General features: G+C 38.9%; 2 protein-coding genes across 3 annotated transcripts; both read left to right on the top strand.

Annotated features, from left to right (window-relative positions):
• Positions 1 to 206: 206 nt before the first annotated feature.
• LOC122641353 lies at positions 207 to 14,851 on the top strand. Of its 2 annotated transcripts, XM_043834560.1 has the most exons (7): positions 211 to 587; positions 3,003 to 3,057; positions 6,182 to 6,256; positions 6,435 to 6,526; positions 11,977 to 12,058; positions 14,126 to 14,209; positions 14,325 to 14,851. In XM_043834560.1, exons 1-7 carry the CDS (start codon positions 271 to 273, stop codon positions 14,448 to 14,450), a joined length of 831 nt encoding a protein of 276 aa, XP_043690495.1. In that variant the 5' UTR covers positions 211 to 270; the 3' UTR covers positions 14,451 to 14,851. The 2 variants fall into 2 exon arrangements, with proteins under 2 accessions (XP_043690496.1, XP_043690495.1); XM_043834561.1 differs by lacking the exon at positions 6,182 to 6,256 and having other exon boundaries at positions 207 to 587.
• Positions 14,852 to 18,785: 3,934 nt separating this feature from the next.
• LOC122643017 (GATA transcription factor 12-like) lies at positions 18,786 to 20,705 on the top strand. Its single transcript, XM_043836647.1, has 2 exons — positions 18,786 to 19,308; positions 19,748 to 20,705. The coding sequence occupies exons 1-2, from the start codon at positions 19,171 to 19,173 to the stop codon at positions 20,420 to 20,422; spliced, it is 813 nt and encodes a 270-aa protein (XP_043692582.1). The 5' UTR covers positions 18,786 to 19,170; the 3' UTR covers positions 20,423 to 20,705.
• Positions 20,706 to 25,442: the final 4,737 nt, after the last annotated feature.

Consider the following 25,442-nt stretch of genomic DNA (forward strand, 5'->3'; position numbering starts at 1 on the left):
GTGTGGTTTTAGTGATTCCCGAAAACTACAAAAAAAAAGAAAAAAAGAAAAGGCATACACACAGACAATTACATTTTCATTTTACTCATATTGTACACAACATGTGGCTATCGGTTGTTGCGTGAACAAAAATTTCTTCCAAAATATTTTCTGCAAAAATCTGTGAAATCTCTTCCTTTCTGTCGGTGATTGAAGGAAGGCCTTAACGTTCCAACAGGGTTTTTCATCTCCTACGAGCCTAGGATCACAAGAACCTGAAGACCTTCGTTTATGATTATGGCGCAGTTCACAGTTCAAGAGGGTCTGAAGCTGTTCTTCCATGGGAACAGAGTGTCATTTCGTTTAGAAGCTAAAGACCCTTTTCATTATAAACTTGGTGATTTGTCAAGATTCGGGGAAAGCTACCCAACTCAACTTCTCAACAACAATGTCAGGTTATGTGGCTTTACCCGTGTTTTTAGTTCTAGAGATAGGAAATTGATCACGGTTAATGTAGAAGAGCATGACGTTGTTTACTATGAAGATGGTGAGTATGAAAAGGATGAGTTGGATTGCTTCCGAGGTTTGGTCTTGGACACCTCTTACAGGTACGTTAGCTTTTCTTCTACTTTGAAGTTTGTACTTGAAAATTTTAATGAGTTAGATTCGAACTACTTTGCATTTTTAGGCTAGACAGTGTTCGTTTTTTTTGATTGATTCGTCTAAAATGTATTGCAGTAATCTTGGTATTCAGTGCCGTTCAGTGCCGTTCATTTTGTACATTACTGTTCTAAAATCGCAATGATTTTGATTAAGAACCGTGCTTAGATTGAAAGTATGACAGTCAAATTGGAACAGTTGGATTGGGCTTGAGCGATTTAAGCGATTTGAACTGACTTGAGCTAGCCGGACTCATTGTGTTCCACATTGGTCATCTGGAGGCAATATTATAACTGGCAGTAAAATTGGAGCAGTTGTAAACAAATAGTACGTCCTTCCACTAAAATGGGTTGGAATGCCTGGATGCCTAATCTATGCAAAGTGTGTGCTCTATTAATCAATACTGGAATTAATAGCATAAAACATAGCAGAATAAAATTCTTTCATAGAAAGATGGGGGACATAATTTACATGGAAATAGTAAGCCTCGCTTGGGCTGCTATAATGGTAATATTTACATTTTCTCTCTCTCTCTCTCTCTCTTGTAGTATGGGGAAGGATATCAAAGGGACCATCCCAGAAGGTAATTTTAATGTGGCTGATGTTTCTAATCTTGTATGCTACTAACAATTGAACTATACCATTTGATCCATCTATCAGCAAAAAAATTTAATAAATGTGGGGGGATTTGACCAAGAATACTATTCTTCATTGAATCTTTTCCTCTTGGTTGAATGGTTTTATTTCGTTTATATTTTGGATTATTTGACAACGATGTGGTGGTTGGATTTTGATGCGTTTCTTTGTGTACTATTTTTTCACCACATCAAGGGCCAATGTTTTTCATTGCTTGTAACGATTGTTATGGATGGTCCCTCTTTTGAGCACACTCTCAGAGAGGCTGTCCTATTGAGGTCTGTATCATTTTCAGGACTAAATCAAGAGAATGAATTGTAACTGTTGTTTAAATGGTCAAGAGATGACATAGTTGGTCCCTCTGCCGTGAGCAGCCTTTGGGGAGAGTTTATTTCTCATCTCTTGGTCGTAATGCACTCCACAACAGCCTTTTTGACTGTTATTTTTTCCATTTGGTTACCAAATATGGGTAAGGAGTTTTCCTTTCTGGTCCAATGTAAATTGAGCTGTCTTAGAGGTAATGGATGCTTAACCACTTCTAGACGTCGCGGCAGTATTAAAGGTGAACTGTAACAAGCTAGAGGCTCTAAAAGGGGAAGGCAAAGCTGATAAGTACATGCACTAGGTAGAGTCAATATGGTGGTCAGGGGCATATGATAGTTCCTCTGTGTAGTTGTTTTGTAACCTAGATGACTCCTAGACAAGCTCGGTGTTACAAGTATATTTGCCATTTTTCATGTACTGTTCCTTATCTGAGGTATGTTTTCCTATTATAGGTATATTTCCTTCATCATTTGGGTATGGCACCTTGAAACATAAGGCGATTGGTTACCTTGGGCATCAAGGCCCGTCTTGTTCCTTGACGTCACTTAGGGTGATGCCTTGACAATTATGTCCTATGTGCAAGTTAATGAAGTGGCTGAGAGAGCTATTTTCTGTATATGCATTGAAGGAATGATTTGAATGTGCTTCTGTAGTGGATACGTGATTCCAATGGATGTTTTGTCAGATTCTGAGAAGTGGATATTGCCACCTGTGTTGTTGATGCTTTATTCATTGATTATAAAATGTAGTTGGGGCAGGGGTGGCTAAGTGGATATTTCATTTTTTGCTTAGGTAGATTCACATCCTAGACACTTATTACCTTGAAACTGTTAAGGCTTCCTAATGATGCTGGGTTATTTCATTTGGGGATGGTGGGTTATGCTTTCTTATTTTGCTTTTTGGAGAGTGGATTCCAGCCTTTGACAATGGATGAAGTTGAGTCCTTCGAATCTGTTATATCATGAGGCTTTCTGCCTAGAAGACAGAAGTGTTTGCCTTATTGGTGGTTCCTCAGATGTCCTTAAGGGTTGGTAATGTCATATATTTAATGTGTTTCCAGATCCTTTGAAGTCCAAAGGAATGTGAACTCGAGGAAATGTAGAGGTATGAGAGGATGCATTTATGAGTGGATTTATGTTCGGCTCATTCACCTTTTCTGGTTTTACATGTTTCTTGTTACTTCCCATCATTCACCACTGAAAGGTATACTTAAAACATAAGCGAACCTTCCCTCTGTTGTGCTGGAAATACCTCTTATTCATCTAGAATTGGACATTGTTGAAATATTAACTGAATTAACTGCCATAGTTCGTCTTTTGTTTTTATCATCTTAAGAAACAACCTTAGTTAAAAGAGAAATGTACAACTGAATTTCTATTTTGTCTTTGATTATTCTGTGTTAGGCCTATCAATGTTGTCTGCTGGAGGCGTGCTATCTGTTTGGAGTTCAGGGAGAAGGTTAGACTGGTAGCTTAGTTAATGGGACCTGCTGTTTTCCTTTCAATTGCTTGGACAATTTGTTACCGTTTTAATGGGTATCGTGTTATAAATTTCTGTGGCTTCTGCAGCATATTCTCTCTTTCTTCCTTATGATGACTGACTTATTTAAAAAATTAGAACCTTAAGATGGGATTATTATCCTCTCCAATCCCTAAAGTGTGGCAGTGCGGCAGCGCTAGGTGGAGATGTCGACACCTGGCAGCTGCGGCGCTGCCGCATCCAACTGTCCAATCTCATTGATAGGGACCATTGGATGCAGCAGCTGCCAGGTGTCGACATCTCCACCTAGCACTGCCGCACTGCCATACTTTAAGGAATTGGAGAGGATAATTTTCCCTTAAGATGCCTATAGACTGTAGGTAATCATAATAGTAGCCTACTGCCTACCTATGTTTCGTGCTTGTAATTGCACATGTGTGTGTGTGTGTGTGTGAAGCCTGCTATTGATATGCTGAAACACCAAAATGCATAAGTTGAGAAATGGAATATGGGCCCCAACATCAATTTGTTCAACTAGAGTCCATCTGACTTCAAGTAATGACTATAATCCTTCTCCCTAAATTTTTCTGGATCATTTCTACAGTGCTCTTTGTTTCTTTCTGCATTTTTTTTAATGGCAGTTTGGTTAGGAGAGAGATAAAGTATGATAGAGAGGGGTTTACTGCTAATCCCAAAACAATCTATATGGTAAGTACCCCTTCAATGTATCAATCCTTTCATTACTCATGTTTTTTAATACTCTACACAATGTTAGCCAGTACGGGCATCTTCAAGAACAATATTTGATAGCATATGCCAAAGAGTGGCCTTACCTTTCTTTGATAACCGGTCAATCACTATTGAGCCACTATTGTAAACCTGAGCCACTATTGTAAACCTTCCCGTGTCAAGAAGTGCTGCAGATCCGCGGCTCTCTGAAAAATAATCTCATCTCTATTCTTGCTGAATCTATATCCTAAATTAGGTCGGAAAAACCAAAACATATCTCTGAAGCTGTTGGCTGTTACTGAAAATCTCTCTAACTCCCGAGTCCTGAAGAAATTTAGTTCCTGGAGAGCAACCATCAAATTCAGCCTAGGAGTGCACAAGTGGTGCAACCCAGTCCTGATGGTTTTGTCGCAGATGGGGATATCACAGTTAAACTCCTAATGATAAAATCAGAATAGCAGGGATGTCCAATTGTTATAGAAGGCCAGCCTAGCCAAGCCAGTAGTAAGAGAGTTTACCACAGGAGAACCAACTACACTAAGAAAAAAAGACCCATGGTGGGGATCCTTGAAGACACTTTTTCAACAAAAAAATAATAAAATACAAGAAAATGAAACTCTTTTTTGACTTGCCTTATAGACGAGTATGGGAAATACAAAAGCAATCCCTAGGCCAGCCCATGTCGTGCAAGAACCATCAGATTTTGGTGGACTTGCTTATGTTGTTGCTTACGGGCTATGAGGGATGGTGTATCGTGGTGTGATGGGTCCGGCTGGCTCAATGACTGGTCACGATGATTGTTTTCAAGAAAGAGTCTCAATCCTATCTCTGTTGATCTTGTTATTTGGCCCCTCTCAAGTCTCAAGTGTTTCGTGTACCAACCGTCAGCACATTCCTCACCAAGGCTTGGTTGTTTTACCAGAGGGAATGAAGTACCTCTTTAGAGGAAATTGGTGATGTTATCAGGGTATATCCAAATTGGATTAACAGTGCAGGAACATTTATGTGAAGTTGGAGCCTTGGGAAGAATTCCTGTTGACAACCCTTACTGAAAGTGGTTGGATTTTTTTTGGAAGCCTTGCATGAGGTTGATGTGCATAACAATTGGTTGGCTATCAGAATTAGTTTGGTGGTTTGGTTGTTGGTTTTTTCATTTCATCTGATTCAATCTCTCTATTTTGGCGTGTAGGGGTACATTTGGTATTTTGAAACTATTATATGTTTTGTTTGGGTTGGATTTTTTGTCTATTCAATTTTATTGTTATTATATTCAGTTTTTGGTTGCCAATTTTAGTCGTGTTCTAGTTTTGAATTGTGTTGCCTTATTTTAGAAGTTTTAAGCTCAGGTTTTAGATTTTTCATAGTTTTGAGGAAATTATTTACAAATATTGATCCCGGGTTTGAAATTGTGTTTGGAAAACTATGCATTTTTGGTGAGAGAGTCAATAAGATGATCTCTCGGCAAGATAATTAAAATATTGACTTCAGATGACAAGATCATCCTATAGTTGAAACATTTAATTGTGAGGATTGGCTGAGCAAGAACAGCACTTATCCATAGTTGTTTGATTGTGGCACTGCATTGGTTGACCCATCATGGATAGGATCCGGGCCAGCTCAAATTGATCCTGATACTGTGATCCTTAATGGGAAGTTGGACGGACTAATGGAAGGATCATCCAATAGTTGAAACATTTAATTGTGAGGATTGGCTGATTCCGTACTGAAATGTAACACCGTGGATCACCCAATATGCTGGCAAGATCGGGACTTATCCATAGTTGCTTGATTGTGGCAGCATTGGTTGACCCATCATGGATAGGATCAGGGCCAACTCAAATTGATAATATCCTTGATGATCCTGATCATGTGATCCTTGATGGGAAGTTGGACGGACTAATAAATTCTCTTGCACCCATCATGTACATTTGTGTTTCTCACAGGTTGATTGACTGATGGGTTTCCTTCTTTTCACTCATGTATATGACTATATGCTTTCTTTAGTTGTTTCTTTGTTTTCCATTTTCGTGACTGAAGGTTCTTATAGCTTGTATGGTTTTCATCTAGTCTTATTTTGTACTCGAGGATCTCCAAGGTAGACTTACATGTTGGCTCCAAATATAGCACGTGTGTGACGTGTGTCAGGTGTGCTGTTTTGCTATTGTCTGGCTGGCTAGAACCCGAGGTTTTGTTTAACAGAAAGAAAAAAAAGTTTGTTAGTCGCCGATTAGACATACTTATATAAATACATGTATACAAATTTTTTTCCTGTTATTTTTGCATATAAATCCCCTCCCCCCCCCCCCAACCCAAAAAAAAAAGAAAAGAAAAGAAAAAAAATCTGATCAATTTTTTTGTCTTCGTCCTCTGCCAGGCTGATGTTCTAGAATATTATGATCAGACTGTAAACTCTTCCAGTGGATCCTTCTACATACCAGCTGTCTTAAGGGTAAAATGTCAATATTTATGGTTATGGTATTATTCTGTATGTTTACTTGGTACTTCACCTTTTTTTTTTTTCTTTCTGAGGTTCAAATTTTGTTCCATTAAAAACGTGCTTCTGATCTTTACTCCACTCATATCGGGATCCATCCATTTCAACTGATTAAAATCTCTTCTACTTCCAGGTTCCCCATTTACTGCAGGTTGTTAAGAGAAGAAGAATCAAACAAAACCTTAGTCGAAAAAGTATATTTGATCGGGATATGTTCACTTGTCAGTAAGTAATTACCGAAGCATATGGACTCTTGTGATCAGCTTGCAGTTCGCAGAACAATTAAGATAAATATTTGTAACGTTCAATGCAATTGGAGGCTCTAATTAAGTCATTGAGCTAATCCTTGTTAGACTGTAAGGTAGAGAAATTGGATGAAAGCATCTGTACATTACAGGTAATAAAAAAAGGGGCTGTTGTGAAGTAAACATATCACAAAATGTGCTATCAAGCCTGATTCATCAGTTCTATCCCAAGCTTTAGGATGACCTATTTTTAATACTTATTAGATTCACCCAAAATCTCTATTTTATTTTAATGTCTATTGAATGGAGGACCTTGAGGGACTTACCATTTTAAGGAATGGCTGGTTGATGTTCTAAGCATATCTAAAAGGGGCATAGGATTAAATAGGGGTGTGTTACACAAAGTTGATGGTTTTGGTTGGAGATAGTAACTGGGTATAGAACTTATTGGTGGGTTATGAGGAAAGATGGCTGATTTTTATGGAAAAGTAAAGGTGGCGTGGCATAGATGGATAGATTTGGTGGTCTGCATGATGAGATGGGTGATTGATTGTTTAAGGTTTGAGAACTAGGCTTTGAATAGAAGGCTGATTGTGAGTGGAAAAATGGGGAAATTTTTGAGAAACTAAGAATGGTTCCATAGAAGAAGAGTAAAAGATAAACCTTTAGTTTTAAGAGGCTGGACCAACCTGGCCTGTTAAACTGGATTTTTTAACTGTAAAAGCCACCTTTTCGTTTCCATCTGGTTTTTAAGAAAACAGGATGGTTAAACCAGAAACAGGAACCAGACTACTTTCCAGTTTGATGTCAGGTTGAGTTTCTAAACTATGAGACTTTAGAATCACCCTAGTAGGGTTATGTGAATCATCTGCATCCCATCTTCCATGGATTCGGGATTTTTCAACATCTAAAAAGAAACAATTGTAATTTTCCACTCACCTTTGAAAGGAACAATTACAAAAGCCTTCAATGGTGTTTGCTACATTTATTATCTCCCTAGTAGGGTTTTATATGAATCATCTGCATCCCAACTCAAATTTGATTTAAGCACCCCAAATTGATGCAAACCCAAATGGGTAAGCAAGCCAAGATCGAATCTGGAAGAGAATAAGGGCAGGAATGATGAAGGTTGGTGGTGATGTTGATTGAAGATGGTGATGGAAGATGTTGAGGATAGGTGTGTGGCAACTAGAGATCCACTAGTGCCCTGGCTCTTAGAGATCCACCAATTCCACCACCAAGGAGATCCACCTTGGATGTAATTTGTTGAGTCCACAGCCCACCTGAGATCCACAGGATATAGTCTTTCAAAGAAGGATTTTTTTTTGTTAAAATTCTGGCTCTTGAAGCAGTCTCCATGATTTGGTATTTATAGGGGAAGAGGAGACTAAGCATCCTCTTGAGATACATGCATTTGTCATAACGAGACTGTTGGGATTCCCACACCTAGAAAACAAAAACCAATGTGTAGAAAATAAAACCTAGACCTAGAAACTAAAACCAAGAAATAGAAAAATGTTCCCAAGACATAGGAACTACAAACAAGAATAGTTAAAGAAAACATTAAAACTGCCTAGCAACATCAAAAGACACTTAACTAGAAACTAGAAAAATTAAATAACACTTTGTTGGAATTGAGGAGTCACTGCTGGGATTGAAAGTCACTAGAATGTTGTTGAGACTTGGCAGTCCCAAGGGTCCATGAATTTGCTGTGAGGGACAGAGTTGTAATCAGTCCAGGTTGGACAGAACTGGGCTGGTTTTGAACCTGGAATGGACTTGAACCTGGGCTGTTGAACCAACCGGTTGCTCTGCATCACAAATACTTACAACAACAACAAACTCAGCCTTGTCCCAACTTAATGGGGTCGGCTACATGGATCCAAATGACACAAAGTAGAGAAAACATAGATCTACCCAAAACGAGAGAAAAAAGATGGGAAAAGCGGGATGGGGAAAGAGATGAGAAATGAAAAAGGAAAAAAAGACAAATGAAAGATAATAAGTAAATAGCAAATTAAAAGATAGTAAGAGGCAAGAGGCACAACCTAGCACGTCGGGAGAATCTCAGCTAACCAGGATCTGTGACATGGATCCTTGCCCTCCGATAGGCTCTGTCCAAGGTCATACTTGGTACAAGACCTAGACTATGCATGTCCTACCTCACCAATTCTCCTATGATCATTTTAGGTTGGCTCCTAGCTCTTTTAGCTCCTTCAATTGGAATCATATCACTCTTCCTTACTAGGGCTTCCCTAGGCCTCCGTTGGATATGGTCATACCACCTTAAATGACTCTCTCTCGGAGCTTGTCATTGATTGGAACAACTCCCAAGTCCGCTCTTTTATGTTTATTCTGTACTTTATCCTTCCTTGTTTTTCCACACATCCATCTTAGCATCCTCATCTCTGCTATACAAAACTTATCAATATGACACTTTTTAACTGCCCAACATTCTGCCCCATACATCATGGTCGGTCGAACAACAGTCCTATGGAACTTTCCTTTAAGCTTTAAAGGAATACGTCGGTCACACAACACTCCAAACGCACTTCTCCACTTCATTCATCCCACTTTAATTCTCTATGAAACATCATCCTCTATATCACCTTCTTTATTAATGATTGACCCCAGATATATAAAATAGTCACTTTGTGGTATCTCTCTTTCCTCAATTGGCACCATATCAGTACCCATCATAGTGTGACTAAAATTACACATCATATACTCCGTGTTCGTTCTACTAATCTTAAAGTCTCTTGTTTCCAAGGTTGACCTCCAAAGTTCTAACTTAGAGTTAATCCCTTCTTTTTTTCTCATCCACCAAAACGATATCATCAGCGAAGAGCATACACCATGGGACCTCGTCTTGAATGCTCTTGGTTATATCGTCTATAATAAGCTCAAAAAGGTGTGGACTTAAGGCTGAACCCTGATGTAATGTAATCGTAATTGGGAATTCCTTGCCCTGTCCTCCCACAGATCTCACACTAATTACCACGCCCTCATACATATCCTTAATAACATTCACATATCTACTTCATACCCCTCTCTTCACTAAAACATGTTGGATTAGATCCCTAGGTACTCGGTCATAGGCTTTTTCTAGGTTGATAAAGACCATATGGAGATTCTTCGTACTATCTCTATATCTTTCCATGAGCCTCTTCAATAAGTAGATAGCTTCTGTCGTGGATCTACCTGGCATAAAGCCAAATTGGTTAATGGAGATATGAGTCTCTCTTCTCGAATGGAATTTAATAAATTTTTCCCATAGTTTTATAGTGTGACTCATGGGCTTTATGCTTCTATAGTTATTACCATTTTGGATATCACCTTTATTTTTGTAGATTGGGACTACAATGCTTCTCCCCCATTCATTTGACATCTTCCTTGTGTTCATAGTCCTGTTAAACAGTTTGGTTAACCAATAAACCCCACAGCCTCCTAGGTTTTTCCAAACTTCAAATGGAATCTCATCTTGGCCTGGTGTTTTGCCTGCTTTCATCTTTCTTAAGGCTTCATTAACTTCCGGCACAGTAACCTTTCGTAAATATCTTTGACCAATGGTGTCTTGTTGAGTAATGTAATCGTCCGGGTCATTTCTGCTCGACCTATCTCCATTTAGTAGGCCACAAATATACTCATCCCATCTCTTCACAATGTCCTCATCCCTTACCAAAACTCTTCCGTCGTCACTTTATACACCTCACCTAATGGAAATCTCTACTCTTCCTTTCTCTCATCTTAGCTATCTTATAAATAGCTTTTTCCCCTTCTTTTGTGTTTAGGTTAAAATAGAGATCCTCTATTTCTTTGCCCTAGCTGTCCCCATGATCTTCCTAGCTTTGTTTCTGGCATCATAATATCTCTTTTTATCATCTGTTTCTTTAGTCCTTTGCCAAGTCCTAAAACACACTTTCTTGGTCTTAATAGCTGTTTGGACCTCATCGTTCCACCACCAAGTCTCCTTAGGGGCCTGCCGACTACCCTTTGCTTCCCCCAACACATCTTTGGCAACCCTCTTAATACAAGCACCCCAAATACTTATTGGCCTGATATTCAGCTCCCCCCCCCCCCCCCAAAAGCTGCAGATGTTTTGAGCCCACTCCCCTATTCTGTCTGTTGGGTATTTTGAAATGGAAGAAATCATGGAGTGGTATCCCATAAAAGTGGAGATCCATCCACATTTCAGCTTGAAGTTGATTAGTTTTTGGTTGATTGGTGTCTACATCTAAAGAACCCATAGACTTCGATATCTGGGATCATTGGGAAAATTAATGGTCGTTGTTGGACTTGGCATCAATCCAAAAGAGCTCCTTTCACAGGGTCCCTGGAGGGTTGGACTGGAATAGGTCCTGACCTTTGCCTTTCTTTTTATGCAAGAGAATATATTAGGGTTTTCTTGTAATAATCAGTGGCATGTATTGACTTGTGAGTGTTAGAAATATTCTATATAGTTCATATTCAGAAGAAAGGGGGTCTGCATCAACATTAGCTTCTCTGTGCACATGAATAATGGAGAGTCGTTAATAAAAGATTTTTGTCCCCATTGCTGTAAAGAAGCCTTTAGCTGTTTTTCTAGTGCTGAAGAGTGAAAAATACTCTTTTTTTTGTACCTTTGCCCTTCCATAAACACCATTTGAAAATGTTAACCACCATGTGGGATCTATTTCGATTTGAATGCGGAAAGTTTATTGCCTAGTTATTGATGAAACACCTTCCTCTTTGCCTTGAAGCTTCAGAAAAAATTTCTGTGTTTCATTTTTAAGGCTCTGGAGAAACACTAAGCAATCTGCCTTATCATCCTTGAATTTAAAATTCATGTTCAATCGCTTGGTTCAGTCACAAAGTCCCCTTCTGCCAACATGAAGCAACAAGGTTGCGTCCAAAATTCTCAGAGCATTATCTGTTCCCTGTCTCTCGGTATGGTAAATTACCTGTTCATGCCCCAGGTTTTTTGAAAGAAAAGCAGGTCTGGATAACCAATCTTTGATCTGCTAATATTTGCTAAGAGCAGTAACACCCCCCCCCCCCCCAAAATTAAAATTTTCCCTTAGGCTATGCTTGGAAGACAAGAGAAGAAAAAATTCAAAAAATTTTGAATTTGAGGAGAGAGATAGACACATGTTTCAATGATTGCGTCATCATGTTTTTTCTTTTCTTGCATAGCCTTATAGTATGACTCAAATATTTTCTCTAAAGCTGAACTGGAAAAAATGAATATTATATCCATAATTTTTATTAAGTAAACATTCTAAGAGATTTCATACAGCTTGTATTTCCTTGTCCGATGTTAACAGTCGTCTAGTGGTTTTTATTCTGATTCAAAAACAGTGGAAATTTTAGCAGGTAATTGAATGGGTAGTCTGAAAATCGGAGGCATATATTAAGAGCCAAGCTTACACATGTTTTTATCTTCTATAACAGGTATTGTTCTTCAAGACAGAGTTTGACTATTGACCATGTTCTGCCAATATCTCGGGGTGGAGAATGGAAATGGGAAAATCTGGTAAGCAGACCTAAAACTGTAATGTTCCTTGAGATATATGCGCAGGAGTACGTATGTTTTTGCCACTCTGACAAAATGTCACCCGTCTCTGATATGGTTCAGTAGATCTTTTAGGAGTTTTTAATCTTTTTTCCCCTTTAATTTTGTAAAACATTGATGCAGTTAAGATTGTCCAATTGGGTCAATTGGGCCTTACCTTTATTTTGGCTGACCTTAGGCTTCTTATTTTTGGGTTTATTGATGTAATGAGCCTAATTTATCAACCTATAAAGTGGGGATAATGTTAGTACACGGGATTAGTAGTTAAATTGAGTGTTAGAGTTTGATTAGGATACTTGAAAGCTAGATAAAATTCTGTTTTGAGTTTATTTATTTTATTGAATGTATTAGAGTGATTAGGAGTCCTTTTATGAGTCAAATTAGGAATTTTAGAAGGTCTATATATATGTAATACATCCCCCATCAATTAGAGATGATTTGGGTAAAGAATATGAGCTTTTTTTTAAGGGTTTTGGTACTGTTGAGCAGTGCATACGGGATTGGTATCCCAAATCTGTTTTCTTCTCTTCTCTTCTTTCTTCTTTCTCCCAAGAAGATCAATCTCATCTCTCTTCCCTCCACTTCCATCAATCTTATTTCTTCCCTTGACAACGCAGTTGCATCCTTTATCTCTTTGATTACAGATTTGATGCTAGAATGAGAGGATAGGATGCTCGTAGAGCAGAGTAGACTGAGTTCTCTCTTTACCTAGCCTCCCCTTACTTCGCTGCAAGTGCAAGAAGGTAGTTTACTTACGGGGACAGAACATAACTGTTTGGTTCTCTCTTCCAGGCAGAGGGCTTACTCATATGTCATACTTGTTGTAGCTCCTTTCGTTCACTCCCTCTATTTTATTATATACACTTAGTGAAAAGAATGTTTTTTGATACACCTACGACATGGATTCTATATGAACCAATCGATCGTGACAAGTCGTTACTACTAGTAATGACTTCCTCTTCCATTACTTCGTCCTTTCCATATCCCTCTCCCTTGTTCTCAGTGACTCATCAAATGGCACTCAGTTCAGATCTTTAAGTTAGATCATTGACAAGGTTCAAAGAAAGGGTGGGCTAAGAATCCCACTCATTATCTCCTATTTTTTTTTTACTATGAAAGGAAAGTGTTGTTCTAAATTCTGCCTTATTCCATGAGATCTAGAAGCACTTCTGCAACCTTCTCTCTGTCCTTTGGTGTTTGCTTAGAGATCAGTGATGACTTGGGAATAAGAATGGATGCCTATTAGAAGGCTATCCAAGACTTGGCGGACGAATATTGTGGGTTGGGCAACGACACGAAGAGAGCCCGTTGAGGTGCTCAAGGCCCAAATCCAAAATCTGCTACTATTGCTTCTGTGGGAGCTGCTGTCGGTACTGGAAACGTCCTTAGTTCCTCGATCCATTCCGTGGCAAGAAATCCATCATTGGCTAAACGTTATTGGGCCTACTTGCATCTGAGATCCTTAATCCATATTTTCAGATTGCATTATGTATGTTCTTGACAACTGTAACTTAAGTTGTCCAAGCCCTTAGGTTTTTCTTGGGTATTTGTAGAAGATTGAAAATCTTGGCTTGGACTTCGTTTTCTGATTGATGGTCCCTTCTTGGCTTTGAAGTACGACAGGTTTTTAGGATTGGTGAAAAAACAGAATATATTTGCACCCCACAAAATGAGAGAGCACACATAGACCTAGGGTAATAGTAGAGTCGTCTTAAAATAAAATGGGGGGGGGGGTGGTTTAGGGGTAGTCCAGTTCATTATTTGTGTGGATGGATCGGCCTGTTACTAAAGACTCCTAACAAACTGGCTGGCCATACACCATGAGGAGATAATATGACTTCCTGCCTTTCGTGGCATTTGCAGTTGCATGGTAAAGGCAAACCATTGGACACTATTAGATGAGTGGGTCCTCTTATAAGGGCATTTCTTAGGTCTCCACGTTCTTGCACTAGCCCATTTCTCACCCACACAATGCACGTCATTTTTGAGGTTAAGAACTTGTATAGATGCGATTATTCCTTACTGCAGGTTACAGCCTGTGCAAAATGCAATTCAAGAAAGGGTCAGATGACTTTGATGGAAGCAAATATGAAGCTGAACAAGGTCCCCAAGGTCTCTGCTAGTCCTCTCCTTTTTTTTTTTTGAATCATCACTATCTTAGGCGACAGGATAAGAAAACTTCCACTGCATCGTCACTTATTGGCACAAGAGCTTGTTCATCTTGCAGCCCCCAAAAGAATATGACATGCTAGCCATCCCTTTAACATTTGCTGCTTTGAAGATGCTGAGGATGCGAGATGGCACACCAGATGAGTGGCGTCAATACCTGGCGAAGCCATTTTCAGAGCCATGACGTCAATGGTACGTGGCTGTAATGTGCATACCTATATTCTGTACATAATTGATGCTATGCCTTACCATAGTGCCTGGAAAAGTTTACTAAGCGCATACGTTTTCCAGTAAGTTTCCCCACTGCATATAAAGTTCATGTATAGTTACAAAACCGCAGAATGTTATACTGTGATCCCCATTAAACCTTTGCTTTGTACCCACAAATTATTTCACAATTGGAATAGAACTATCGGTACGTCACCGTCATGTAAAAGTTTCACATTTTGATTCCCACCAAGGCCTTTAACGAATCAAATTTGTTCAGACTTATGCAGGTTCTTGTTTTGGGTTTCTTAAATTGGGATCAGATTAGAGCATTTTTCCATATTAATCATATAGTGAAGTGGTTGAAGTTATTGACTGCATTATCAGTTGCAGTGCTCCGCTGAACTGTTATTCCTTTAGTACACATTCGTGAAAAGTAAAAGAAAATCTTGCACACTCTGAAGCTACATATCGGCCTAAAAGTGAGAAATTATTTTTCTGAAATGTAATACAAAATTTTGGAAAATTACTTTCATTTTAAATTTCCGGGTGATTGGTTTGTGACACTATCACCACCCATGGAGGACACCAAATATAGACAGAATTTTTGCTGTAATCATCCTTAAACATACTTCCATGTCATGTTGGTAAAAGAAAAAATTGGCAAAGAAATACAAGATAAATTCTGTAAAGGGTAATATTAAGAGGATTTCAGGATTAATTGTAAATCAGTATCCATTATGTCTTACTAAAATAGTGTAGGTATCATAAATATTGGTACTCTTGGACTCTTGGTACCCATGGTAGACTCCAGCTCTATAATAATATGACAGGATTATTTCCTTCACTCAATCATGTTCAACTGTATATATATATATTCTTATTCATAGATCCCATACTAGAAGTGCTCTCCAAGAGGATCAGGATCGTGTCCAGGGAGCCCAGCACCCAAGGTGCTGCCAAGGGACATCCAACGGTTGAGCTGTGCCACACACATTTCGGCGCATGCCTAGGGATGTGTGTGGTACAGCCCAACGGCTGGCAGCACCCTGGGCATGCTGGGCTCCCTAGAGACGAGCTAAATTCTCTCCAAGAAACTGTTCCCTTCTCTTCCTCTCTCTCCCTTTCCCATCCTTCCCTCTTTCCTCCCAAATTTGGATTAGAAATTAGAATCTTCAACACATAAATACCATAATTTGTGGGATTGGAATGAGATTATGAATTTATTGTGTAGTAGATATGAGTTTTGACATAAAAACAAGGACCGAGTTTCCCTCCACCCACGGTGAACGGGATCCCATTCATCGAGGGGTGGGAGAGGGCAGGAATGGATATCGAAAGGGTATTTTGGAACATATTAAAACCTTAGGAGGGGTTTGTGAACCCTCCTCTATGGGTGGAGGAAAACTTTGTCCTAAAAACAAACTACTGAAAAGGAAACACAGCCCCAAGCCCCAACCCTCTTTTTCAAATGAAGCCATCCACTTCTATTTGTGAGATTTAAGTATTGGATTTGATTGGTATATGTATTAACTGATACGATACCACAATTTAAACTATGTTCATGACTGGGGAACAAACTGAAAATAGATAATAGAGTAAATTATACATCACCCCCTGGTTTTGAAATGAAACTCAGATTACCCCTTGGTCTTTGAAAAAACTCAAATCACTCCCTCTACAGTAACGATGTTAGTCTGCTATTAGTTGTTGGTGTGAAAGGACTATTTTACCCTTGTACTAAAACATTAGAATTAAATTTACAATACTATCCTTCTTTCATCTTCAACATTGGTCAAGGGAAGTTTAAAGATTTAAATTTATTTAACTGATTGACATCATCACTTAACAGCATAAAACTAACGGTAGAGACTAATTTGTCATATTGGGGTCTAAACCAGGGGATAATCTGAGTTTCGTTTGAAAACTAGGGGGTGACGTGTACTCTAGATAATAAATTCTTCCTTATAACAGTAGATAGAACAACGGAGCAACGAAAATGAGAGAAGAGAAAAAAACTTTTTTATGGATTTTACTGAATTGAAGAGGTGCAATTGGTAGAAAACTTTCATTTACATCTAAGGTCATCTTTATGAAATCAGTAGAATGGATCATCTACACGTACGTGCAGGGTGAACATAATACATGTGAGAGATAATCACTTGTCCTTTTTAATTTTATAAATATCCCTCCTCCCTTTATGTTGAAGGGGAACTGGACTCTGAAATCAGTATGTATGGGGTTAGATCTGGCTTTGAGACCCAAAATCAAAACCTACCGATTAAGTAATTGGTCCTCAAAGTCAAAATCGAGAACAATTAATATTTGATTGGTCGGTTTTGGTCTTTAATGGGTTTTAGCTAATCAGTTCTTAATCTTTCCATTTAGTCAATTTTTAAAAAAAATAAAATTTCTTTAGATAATCAAACAAATTTCACTCCCGGTTTTGGTCTTTCATAGGTTTTGGCTAATCGGTCCTTGATCAGTCCATTTATTAATTTTCAAAATCTTTTTGTTTTTTGACACCCCTAATAAGGTCATCAAATTGGACTCTCTTACTAATACCTTGGATTAATAAGAGTAAGCATTAGTTTAACTTTTAGTTTTATTGAAAGGTCAAATGTTAGGGACCAGCTTCAAAGGCATATGGAATTATGGAGAGAGAAGGGTTGTCCACACGAAATCCTCATTTCTTACTTGCCAGAAAAAAAAACAAGAAAGAAAAGACGGAAAGAAAGAAATCCTCATTTCTTCTTTTAAGAAGGAAAGGATGGTTCCAGTTCCACTACTGAAATTAGGTACGAAGAAGGTTTCTGAGTTCTGACTACAGTAGCTTAGGGTGGGCCTTCATTAAATTAAATTGAAGAAGCTCCCCTCCCAACCCAATCCTCCTTAAAAGTAGAGCAGTTCGTTGGTGACTGGTGACTGTTCACTGGTAAGGTCAAGCTGATGGATGAATTGGGTTATCATCAAATGCATTTTGATTTCCTCCTAATTACTGTCACAGGTCTTCTAATTATTTATGTGGATTTCTTAATTAGAGCTTAGGCTGCAACTGGATATAAAGATACAGTAATGGCATTCCCTGGTAATGAGGGATATTGATTTGGGTTCTCTGTAGATTCAGCTAAAATGGGTAATCTTTAAGAAATCATTCTGGGTAGTTGGATGTTAGGACAAAATCCTCCGTTATAATCGAGGAAAATAATATAAATCATCTGTAACAAAGTAGTAATTGGTTAGGACAAGTGCAGGAAACTTGTCAAGAGCAAGCCAGATGCTCAGTAGTGCCATCCTTCGATATTATTATGAAATATGAATTGTTTAGCCATTGCCATTTGTAGAGACTCAGAGATGGCAGATTGAAAAAAGCTTTCTGATAGAAGCAGAAACTAGAAACCAGAAATATGACCCAAGTGATGGATTATTTTCTTTTCTCCAATCTTTGATTAAGTTAATGCTGGGCTTTAACTCTCTCTCTCTCTCATGCTAAATTACTTGCTTGGTGATTTCACATTAGCTAGACAACTGAGTGACTGACAAAACATTAAGGACAAGGGCAGGACTCAGGAGAGAGCAGTTCCTGTATTTGAAGGAATGAAGTGTATACATACATGTCTGCATCATTGGTAGATGTACCCATCTTGGATTCTATTCCTCTGCAGATCTTTCCTGCTTATCTTAAGCCTGCCAATCCATTTGAGGTTTGAAAAGATTTTGAATGCCTAACCTGAAACTGAAGCTTAAACTCCAGAAGCAAAAGCCACCATATAAAATAGAACTGAAACTTAATTGACATTTGTCACTCGCATGGTTACATGTGGACAGAACTGGCATGTGCAAGTTTGAAATTTACAGTTGCATCCCATGTTAGGGACTTGAAAACAGTCCCCCACCCCACCCCACCCCACCCCACCCCACCCCTAAGCTTAATAACAATCACTACAGATGTGCCCTCAAATTAAGAAAGAAATAGAAACAGTACAAGAAGAAAAGAGGATGCTATACTGTCCCATTAGCCCATGAACACTCCTTTCCTTTCATCAGAAAAACTCTGCAGTCAATGTAGCAATTAGGACACACAAACCCAAAAGTTCAAACTGTGGTTTAACCAAATCCCAAAGGAAAAAGAAAAAACAAGGCAATCTCAGTCTCCAAAGCTTTCATGAGAGGGAGGAAGAGAGGGAAGGTGGGACTTGGGAGGGAGGGAATTTGAATGCATTAGTAATTACTGGGGCCCACAAAAGCAGGCCCACGTTTCCCTCTCTTCATAAATGGGGAGGATCAAATAATAATTTGCAAAATTTTGTTGAAATCTGGATAAATAGGAAAGAAAAAGAAAATACAGAAACGAAACGAAGTTGTGGGCTTTGTAGCCTGTGGCCCTGTGGGGAAGACCTTGTGGCCTGTGGGGGTGTGTCTGTGAGTGAGTGAGTGTGTGAGAGAGAGAAGGCGACAGAGAGAGAGAGAAAGAGAGAGTGATAGCGAGAGAGAGGTTGTGTGTGTGTGCTGTGTGTGGGGTTTCTCTTGACTGGTTATTGTGGTTCTTCTGTTTTTTGCTTTCTCTGCCGACAGAAAAGAGTCCTTAAAGATTAAAGAGCAGAAAAAGGCTATAAAACAGAGTGTTTCTTGTTTATTTCTCTCTTCCCTTCTTTAGTTCCTTTTGGGTGGCTGAGCATTCTATATACAGTCTGGACATGGATTTCTGTCGAAATCTGTCAATTTCCGGTGGCTTGCAGTCCGAACTCCCGCCGGAGCAGGTTATGTCTCCGGTTTGCTCAAAGCTTGATGGCTTATCTGGTTCTTTGGACGACCTTTTCCCCGCTGAAAATACGGTGAGTACCTCCACCTCGCCTTCTTTTACTTTTCCTTTTCTCTTTCTTTTCCCAGTATATTCTTTCTCCCCTCCCCCTTTTCTCTGTGGTTGTTTTTGAGGTTTGTCTTTTGGGTTGACGCTGAACAAAGCTTTGTGAGTTCTTATAGTTTTTCCTCATTTCTTCCCTTTTTTAACTAAATTTTTTTTTTTTGGGAGACAGAATTTGTTCCTCCTCAAGATTGGTTTTTTTTTTTTTCCCACCTTATTTTTCTTACTGGAGGAGTGAGGGTGGGGGGCAGGGTTTCTTTAGTCAGATTTTATTTTTAATGCATTATTCCTTTGTTCTATTGTGCATTTACCATATGTTTCTACATTTTTATATCTTTCAATTCTCTTTTTAGTGGGTATATAAGCTATGCTTCTGTTGAGTTGTTTTTCCTTCTTTAATTGAAGTGCAGGAAGGTGATGTTGGCTTGGAATGGCTCTCAATCTTTGTTGAGGACTGCTTATCCAGCAGTGGAATCTGTATCCCAGCACCCACGATTACCCAAAACAACCAAACCCCAGAAGCCTCAAAGCCCTCAAAGAGAAACCACCAGAACCCATCTCTAAGAGACTTTGTAATCCCAGGCAAGGCCAGAAGCAAAAGGAAAAGAGCCACTGCAACCCCTTTAAGAAATTGCTCTCATCTGTGTCTGGACCCACACAACCAGCCCCTCCTTCTGGGCTCCTCAGATCCCCCTCTTCTCCAACAAGCATACTGGTTAGCTGATAGTGAACTCATGGTGCCCAAGAAGGAGAACAATGATAGTCACAGCAACAGCAGCAGAAGAATATGTGAAGAGGAAAGAAGAGAGGAGAAAGTGGTGGTGTGCAAGGAAAGCTTAGAGGGTGGTAGTGTTGTGCAGCCAAGGAGGTGCACCCATTGTCTAGCACAAAGAACCCCACAATGGAGGGCAGGGCCTTCAGGTCCAAAAACACTGTGCAATGCCTGTGGGGTGAGGTTCAAGTCAGGCAGGTTACTGCCTGAGTATAGACCAGCCAAGAGCCCCACCTTTGTGAGCTACAAGCACTCCAACTCTCACAAGAAAGTGATGGAGATGAGGATGTCTGTTCATACTCAGACTGAGTAGTGACAGTTACTTTAATTTCTACTTCCAACTTATGTAAAGACCAGACTATCAGAAAGGAGAGAGGAAGAGGTAAATGTATATCAATGTCAGTGTATTCAGTGTTACTTGTAGTTTGTTTGAATGGAAGATGGTGAGAACTGAGAAGGAGAAGTGCCTTTCAGATTTAATACATCTACCTAGTTTATGATCAGGCCAAGTCTATGGCTCTGCGTTTTTTACTGGTAACTAGTCCAGAAAAGGCATTCTCTTCTACTTCACTCAAAAAACTCATTCTTGATTCTTTTTATTTTTTGGTAGGTCTTTCTCCGTTTACTTTTAAATTTTTACTGTTTTTGCTTTATATCTTTTGGATTTTATTGCCCTTTGTTTTTTTTATTTATTCCATCTGTTTTTATAGTCTTATTGCCTTTGCTGGCTTCCTTTGGTGAGATAAGATATGTCTCCTGGCATGCACGTGACTTTATTATTCTTTCATCCCTAATATTCGCACGGAAATGGAAAACAGTTCTAGGATTCTTTTGTCATTTTCTTGGATTCTTGTCCTATCTTCTGTTTGGATTACCAGAATACCCCGAAATTGTTAAAATTCTTATGCCAAATATGCCCTCTTTTTTTTTTTCCCCTTCCAGTCCCAGGAATTAATGAAACAAAACCCTTTTCAAAGAAAGACTAACACCAGAAGGTCCAAAAACTACTGAAATAGAAAACCCAATGTAGCCCATCAATTGGTTGAGGGAATACAAATATTAAAAGGGTTCAACCACTTGATTTGTAGTTGTATACATCTTGAACAACTCAATTCCACACAAAATTAAGCTTCCTTCCACTACATGAATCTTGTTTTGGAATTCTACTCTTTGTAGGATGCTTGGTTCATCAATATCCAGAGGTTTTTACAGCAAAAATACCAAATCCAAGTTGACATGTAGTTTGCTCTTGAAAATTAGCATAAGATATTGGAGATTGTGTTTAGTATTGAAGGATGGTTAACCCCTCCAACAAAAAAAACAAAAAAAAGGTTGGTGGGGAAGGGGGTTTTATGTAAATCACTTGATAGTCATTGATTTGAGAAAGAAAATTTAAAATTTCAACAACCATGTATGGTAGTTTGGGCACATAAAGAGCTAACAACTGATAATACCTCTCTACCCCCTTGCCTGGAAGGGTTGATTACTAAGGCGTATCTTTCAGGGAATTGGAGAGGATTAATTTTTCTATCTTTTAGCATCAAAATAAAAGAAAAAGAAAAATACGAGGGAGATGCTGATATTGGCATCATAAATGCTTAGAGGGGAGAATTTTGATGGACGTTGATTAATTTATAGAGTCTATATCATTAAATGCGGAGAGATGAGAGAATAAAGAGAATTTTTGAATGGTCTTGCACTCTTTTTTTTTCCCAAACAAAAATTGTTGATATTTGGGATCCAAACCAAAATTCATTTCTAAAGACATAAGCTAAAATTCAACCCAAACATCCCCCTCTTTGTAGAATTACCCATACATTTCTAATTAGGAGGAGAGGGTAGTGGTTTAAGCTGAGGTTACCTTACTTGCAAGAATAAAACAATCTTTCTTTCTTTTTTGTTTTCTCGATTTTGAAAGAGTACTAAAAGGACTTTCCGTGATAGGCAGGCAATTTGCCATTATCTCACTCCTTACATCTCTTTTCATTAATTCTTACCAAATAGGTAGGTTTAGATCTTCAATTCTAAAATTTAAAGATTCCAGAACTTTTGAAACTTAAAAACCATGTCTGATCCTTGTAGACTTAAGGTAACCCGCACACCACCCTCCTCCCCTCTTCTTCCTGCCAACACATACACCAGTGTATAGTCAAGAGTCAAAGCTCATACTTGATTGGTTGACCATCAATATATCCTAAGGTGGGATCTCTCTCCTCACAGATGACCCAATTGCATATTGCCACCTATGATTTTCAAAAATTGGGATTGAATTGGCCAAATTGTTCAAGATTCGTTCCGACTCGAGTTGGATCCCGATTTCGTGTTTTTATACCCTAATATGATAGGTCAACTTTATTCCCTCCTAATATACAGGATTCTTATTCATAAGCTCCATGCAATTGAGATTGGAATTTAAATTTAGATAGAAAAGATAATGTGTCCTTTGATTATGATGAACATGCAGGTCATGTAAAGTGCCGACCATTTATATAAAGATGTTAATGGAGATATTTTAGAAAAGGAACCATTACTGGGGTTAGCGCAGCTGGTTTGGAGGGGACATGAGACTCCGTCTCAAGAAGCGAGGTCTTGTGATCAAATCTTCACCGCTGCATAATTTCTTGGGGCCACCTGCCTGAGGCTCATGAGGACCCATACTACCAAGTAGTGATCTTCTACCCTAACTTTAAATGGGGTTAAGTGGGAATTGAAGATTATACTTAGATGATAAAAGGAAGAGATCACATCCATGAAAGGTGGAGATTAAGCACCAAATAAAATACTTTGTTGTGGTGGTGGTGGTGGTGATGGTGGGGTAAGGGTGGTGACTCCATGATTGATGAGTGTCTGTTTTAGTGTATGGGGCTATTGTTTTTGTCTGCCTCATGAGTCATGACAAGGGTCCCACCAGAACCCATCTATGATCTTCCTTTTTGAAATTTTGAAGAGAGAGAGCGCGCGCACAGAAAGAGAGAGTGAATCAATCAGTGGAAAAATTACGGTGGGCAATGCCAACGAATGAATAAACCCAGGTGGGGCTGAAAGATGTTAAAACACCGTTACGAGTGTTAATGATAGAGAGAGGGGTCCAGATCCTCTGGGGCGCAGCTGTCCGTCTTGTTAATTTGTGCTGCGTAGACAGAGGGCTGAACGCAAAAATTGCCTTATCTCTACTCGGGCAAGGTGCTTGGACAGGGGTACGGTGGTTTATGCGCACGGCCCTGTGTCTACGCAGCACAGATAGGATGGGCAGCCGCACTGTAGAGGATCCAAATCCGAGAGAGAGAGAGAAAGAGATGTACAAAGAGATGGTACATCTCTTTTACAAGAAAATATTATCTGAGTAAATGGCATAGAGGAATTCACCAATCAAGTGCAATGAAATATACATAAGAGGGCAGCAAGGTCATTTGATGTGAGCAAGAGAAAGAGATAGATAGACTGCACTCTAGAATACCCTCACTCCCCTGGCAGCTTAAAGAACATTTTCCCTCTCTAGTTAGATTAGTAAACGGATTTAGATCCTTTGCGGCTTGTGGTTAAGCAGTCATCGCCATGTCGGATTTCATGCCGATCTAATGGTCGATAGATGAGCTCCAACCATTTTGAATTTTGACCGATAATTTTGAATTTGAATTGAACTCATCTATCGACCATTGGATTGACATGAAATCCAACGTGACAGCCTTGAAGTTGAGCGCAACACGATGGCTGCTCAACCCCAATCCACGTGGGATTCAAATTCTTAGTAAACTTATATTAAAAAATATAATTCCTAAAAAAAAATGCTATAACAAAATTTAAAAAAAAAAAAAAACCAACAACGGCGGAGTAGGAATTGCTTTTGACAAAAGCCTTGGGGTGTACACCAACGCTCTTTCTCGTCATACAAAATGTGATACACCATTAACTACGGGTTTTTGAATGTTTACCACCTATTTATTGCCGGTTGGCCACAGGCCCACAGCACCTACTAGTCCTGAGTCCTGACTTTGGTGGTTCCCTCAGCCGTATTAATTAAAATTTAGAAGAGTCCGCGGTAGCCCAACCATTGTGCAAGCTTAGCACCCAATAACCCAAATTTAGTGAAAAGAAAGGTGGATAACCCAACCCAGCCCGCCCTTTGTTTCTTTATTTCTTTATTTAATTTTAAATTTTGGATTTTATATAGTAAGTCAAAAAGATAAAGAGAATAGGGGTTTTTAACCAAATATCTTGGATCGAAGTTTTTCTTTAATCCATGGTGAAAAGCAATTCTTTTACCAATCTTCATCATCGCGCTTAGTTGGGAGATGGGATCTAAATATAGAGAAAGACATTTCAGACCTCTAACAATATTGGATTGTGAGTGACTATGATAGTTGAATTGTGGGTAAAGAAAACTTTCCCTAATATCTATTTGGTGGAAAAGGGACACCCCCATCGACCCTTTGTTCATATATCAAGTTTCGGTTAAAAGCCTAAAAGAGTGTTGGCCAAGTAAAAAAATAGAGCTTTGATAATAAAAAGGAGGAAAAATTACATGTCTCTCCTGTATTTTATTCTAATTACACGTTCTTTCTCTTGATTTTTTCATTTTATATACGATTTCCCTGTAGTTTTAAAAAAATTACTAATTCCTCCCTTGCCGTTAGCATCCGTCTATTAAGTGTTGACATGGCATAGTAAGATTTTTTATAATGCCCAAACTAACCCTTGGTCATTGTGAGATAACCCATTTACCCTTTTGATAAAAACCAAAATAAGAAGGGAAAATTTGCCCTTTCTCCTCTCCCAACTTCATCTTCAACCTCTGAACTTTGTAATCGCCAGCAACGATACCCCTACCAGTGCCTGCGTATTTATGCTCACAGTGACCATTGCTGTCATCCAGATTGTTTCTGGGTTCTAAAACAGATTCCTTCCCAAACCGGTTTCTTTTTCTTTCTTTTACAATTATTAGAAGCCCATCCCCATTCTTGTATTATAGGATTCAGTTTCTAGTTTTAAGTTTCAGGGCAGCCAGCCCCCACTCTTGTATTTGTGGGTTGTTAACACAGGAGAGAGAGAGAGAGAGAGAGAGAGAGAGTGGAGTTACTTCTTCTTCTTTTGCTATCGAAACCCATTCCCACCTTCAGGCCCCAATTTCACCGACTTCTCTTCATTCCAGACGGTGCTCTGCTACAAGGTATGCTCTCTTTGTGTGTGATTTCTGTACACCTTGAAAAAGCCTGGATTTATGAATTACCAGCAGTAAAGGAAACAAAAATTCCATTGAAAAGAGTGATAAAACAAACTACCAATTATGTTGGTGGAAGTGAATCTTTGGTGCTATTTTGGGTGAGAAGGGAATC

Source organism: Telopea speciosissima, chromosome 10, assembly GCF_018873765.1.
Source record: "Telopea speciosissima isolate NSW1024214 ecotype Mountain lineage chromosome 10, Tspe_v1, whole genome shotgun sequence".
In the NCBI taxonomy this organism is placed as follows: Eukaryota; Viridiplantae; Streptophyta; class Magnoliopsida; order Proteales; family Proteaceae; genus Telopea; species Telopea speciosissima.

Bases quoted from the DNA above. Each gene is read 5' to 3' on its own strand.
- LOC122641353 (XM_043834560.1), top strand. From the start codon at position 271: ATGATTATGGCGCAGTTCACAGTTCAAGAGGGTCTGAAGCTGTTCTTC. The intron at 6,257-6,434 runs GTAAAATGTCAA...TTCTACTTCCAG, and splicing joins ACATACCAGCTGTCTTAAGG to GTTCCCCATTTACTGCAGGT. The intron at 12,059-14,125 runs GTAAGCAGACCT...TCCTTACTGCAG, and splicing joins AATGGAAATGGGAAAATCTG to GTTACAGCCTGTGCAAAATG.
- LOC122643017 (XM_043836647.1), top strand. From the start codon at position 19,171: ATGGATTTCTGTCGAAATCTGTCAATTTCCGGTGGCTTGCAGTCCGAA. The intron at 19,309-19,747 runs GTGAGTACCTCC...ATTGAAGTGCAG, and splicing joins TTTTCCCCGCTGAAAATACG to GAAGGTGATGTTGGCTTGGA.